This window comes from Monopterus albus, unplaced genomic scaffold (assembly GCF_001952655.1).
Source record: "Monopterus albus unplaced genomic scaffold, M_albus_1.0 scaffold1486.1, whole genome shotgun sequence".
Lineage (NCBI taxonomy): Eukaryota > Metazoa > Chordata > Actinopteri > Synbranchiformes > Synbranchidae > Monopterus > Monopterus albus.
The window spans coordinates 1-3,362 of NW_018129362.1; the positions used below are offsets into that span (position 1 = coordinate 1).

General features: G+C 40.3%; 1 protein-coding gene across 1 annotated transcript; it reads right to left on the bottom strand.

Moving 5' to 3' along the window:
- Positions 1-51: 51 nt before the first annotated feature.
- LOC109953821 (cyclic AMP-responsive element-binding protein 3-like protein 3) lies at positions 52-2,926 on the bottom strand (the record flags this gene model as incomplete). Its single annotated transcript, XM_020589279.1, has 8 exons — positions 2,557-2,926; positions 1,903-2,293; positions 1,636-1,745; positions 1,350-1,442; positions 824-930; positions 504-572; positions 313-397; positions 52-202 (listed from the first exon to the last, which is right to left on the bottom strand). Coding segments are annotated over exons 1-8 (1,183 nt in total), but the record flags the coding sequence as incomplete, so codon positions are not given.
- Positions 2,927-3,362: the final 436 nt, after the last annotated feature.

The following is a 3,362-nucleotide window of genomic DNA, read 5'->3' on the forward strand; positions in this document are numbered from 1 at the left end:
AAAAAAAAAAAATAGAAAGAAAATCCACCAAACTGTGGGTATAAAAAATACATGGCAAGAAAGGTTGAGTAACAATGCAACACTGTTTTTTTATTTGAGATAACTTACCCGGTGAGGGTGTGTAGAGTTCCTTCTCCTCTGTGTTTCTTCCAAATGGATTGACTGATGGGAAGATGATGAGACAGAAAGAGAGCAGGAACACCTGGATGGAAACCACAAGACGAAAGTGAGTAACATTTACAACATGATAACACACTTGACACTTAAGAGAATGATCTAAAGGAAAAAACATCAATATAGTCAACAGGTTACCATAACACAAGTGCTGGTTGCACTGGCCTTCATAGTTGACATCTTCACAATAGACTGTAGTTTTCTCAGCTGCTCTATCAAGGACCTGTAAGAACCAAGAGGACACATTTAACAGATGTCAACAGAGTCTGAAATGCTTCAGAGATGCATGTTATTACATATTAATGAGGAAGCAATGCATCAGTTCTTACATGTTCTGCTTCTGAAGCATATGGACTTTCTTCTGTAGTTCCAGGTTGTGTGCAGTACAGACGGCAACCCTGTGGTAGACAGTAATTTAGCAATCATTATATTCATCCAAATGTACATGGAATGTTTGACAAACCATAAAAACTATAGACAGAGTAAATCATTGCTAGAACAACTAGTCACATGGAATTCAGCAAGCAAAACCATTGCTTCAGTCTTCATCTTCCTGCAGTGCGAGTTCTTGAGCTTGACTTGCTTGAAATTCCATATCCATGTTAAAAGAATGAAATATAGAGAATTCATTTTGGCCTCTTCATCTCACCTGTTTTCCAGTCCATCAACATACACCTTCTTCTTCTTGCGGCTTTCCTGAGCAGACTGTTTGTTGCGTATCTTCCTCCTGATCCGCTTCAAGGTCCTCTCCTCTGCCTGTCACACAGAAAGGAGGCTTTCACCACAATGGTGACATGACAGATGACATGTTTAAACAGCCTTGAGCAGCTGTGCTACAGAAAGACCAAACAGAAAATCAATTTTGAATATTCATTCAGAAAAAGCAGGGTTTGATGGCAAAAGCAGTAAATAACTGTCATACAAAGACATAAGACAAACCCATTACAAGGCCAAACATTCAAAAAGCTAAAGCTATTCAAAATTATCACACAGAAATCAATGCAAAAATGAATTTAACAATAGAAGAATGTTTTTTTTAATTAAGCTCATTATTGTATTTACTTTTGTAGTATTTTGCAGACACTTCAATCCAGTGAAACTTACAATGCTGCTCAGTGTTTATAATTTAGACATCAACAGCTCAAGTAAATACAGACATTAACTGTATCAATTACCTTTGTGAGAGGCATGTGTGTTGGAATGGTTACTCCCTCTTTCGCCAAAAGCCGCTTCTCCTCCTCATTTAGCACAATCTCTTTAAACTGAAACTGGAGGGGGGAAAACACAATTTTCTTCATTTTTGTTTTCAGCAGAGCATATAATTGTCACATTTGAAGCATGCATCACAAACAATCTTATCAATCCTCGGATAATACTAGATTATTTACTACAACTCTGGGTCCTCGCTCAACTATGTGAAGCGCTCTCTTTGGTCTGGTTAAAACAGCGAAAGAATCTGACCTCGTCTGTTGTGCCGAGTTGTGCTGACTCCTGTGTTGAGTCCTCTATGGCCAAAGTGCAAGGCAGCTCGCTGATGATGTCTTCCTCCATTGCCTCACTCACCAGGTCTTCTGTCACAAGAAAAATATACATTTAAAATATTTTCTGATGTGCTAAGCAAATCAAGTGTCCCAACTTATCACTGCATCCCACACAAACTCAGAACTATTTGCAGGATTTAAGTAGGTATGTTTGGAAAATATTTGGGAGTGCTTAGACTACACATACCAAGATCAATGAAAACATCTGTATCTGGCTTCTCTGCCCTCACACTCTGCAGGATATCCATGTCTCCTTCACTCTGCAGCAGAGAGTAGCTGTGATCTGCATGCACTGTCAAGGCTTCCAGGCTCTCTGTGTGCAACTCTCCAGAGGCCAGGGCAGGGTCCGACTCCACCGGGCTGGGTTGAGAATAACTGGGGCTGGGCAAAGTATCGCTTTCACTGCCACGGGGACTCTGGCATCCCTGAAGATTGCTGTTTCCAACCCCAGTGCTGCTGTCATCAGAAATGCCACTGTCACTGCCCAAAGGAGAATGAGAGGGACAGATAGCCCCCATGTTGTCCTCTTCCTCTAACAAGCTGGACAGAAAGTCTTCAGTATCCATACCTGTGAGCATCTGGGAGACAAACGACAGTGTTAAACCTTTAACTATTCCATGATTGTGTGGTTTATCTGATATGTAGACTTAAAGATTTTATGTTAATATTTACAAACTCTGGACATTTGCTATTACAGTTAAAGGTTTGGCATGAGACCACATTACGGGGAACCCATTTCAGAAATGTACACAGAGTTCAAAAATAATATGGCTAAATACTGTATTGGACACATCTAACCAACATCATCCTATTTGTTTCTCTTCTGTGACTGCAGCCTTACATCTTGTTCAGACAGCCAGGATTCGATGAGCCCGTTCTCGTCAGGAAAGAGGGGCTCAGCAGATCCGTCTTGTCCATCATGGAACAGCAGCCCTAAAAAATCTACTCCATTCATGTCCGGAAAGTCCTCAGTGACTGACATTTCTTCTGTTGCAACACAGAGGCATACAGAGCACATCACTTGCTGAAAGTTTAATATTTCTCAGCAATGGCAACTATGTTCATGTAATATTAGTACAACACTGCAATAATACAAGTATGATGTTTGACAAGATACTGGGATGTTGGGTATGGCAATTTTGGGATACAGATTAAATGTCAGTTGTTGGTCTGTTACACTGCATTACAGTTAAATAGTGTTTAAACTAATAATTTAGTCAAAGTACTGAGGAAAATTTTGTCATAGTGGAATTTCCTTTGTTAAGTATCACCCTGCTATATAGAACCTGTAATGTGATTACAGTGATACATGCACCACAGGACAACGGGGTGGTATAGAAAATGACGTGATGATCTGGTAAGCTTGCACTCACTAAAGTGTCTGATTGCTTGGATGTTGTTCTGTAGATTTCATTTGACAGCCATATAGAGGTTGCACTTGCATGTGGATGCTATTCTGACTGTAAGGCGTTTAATGGTCTCTGTAGCCACAATATTTATGGTATGATGGACTTCAGTTTTAAAGGGTTAAGGCCATGTAAACAGCATACTTTACATTGCATCATCGCCACGCTCCCATCATGACCTCATCTCATATTGTGCCCCGCCCCCACATCTTTGTCATGAGATCTGAACACACTCAAGTGT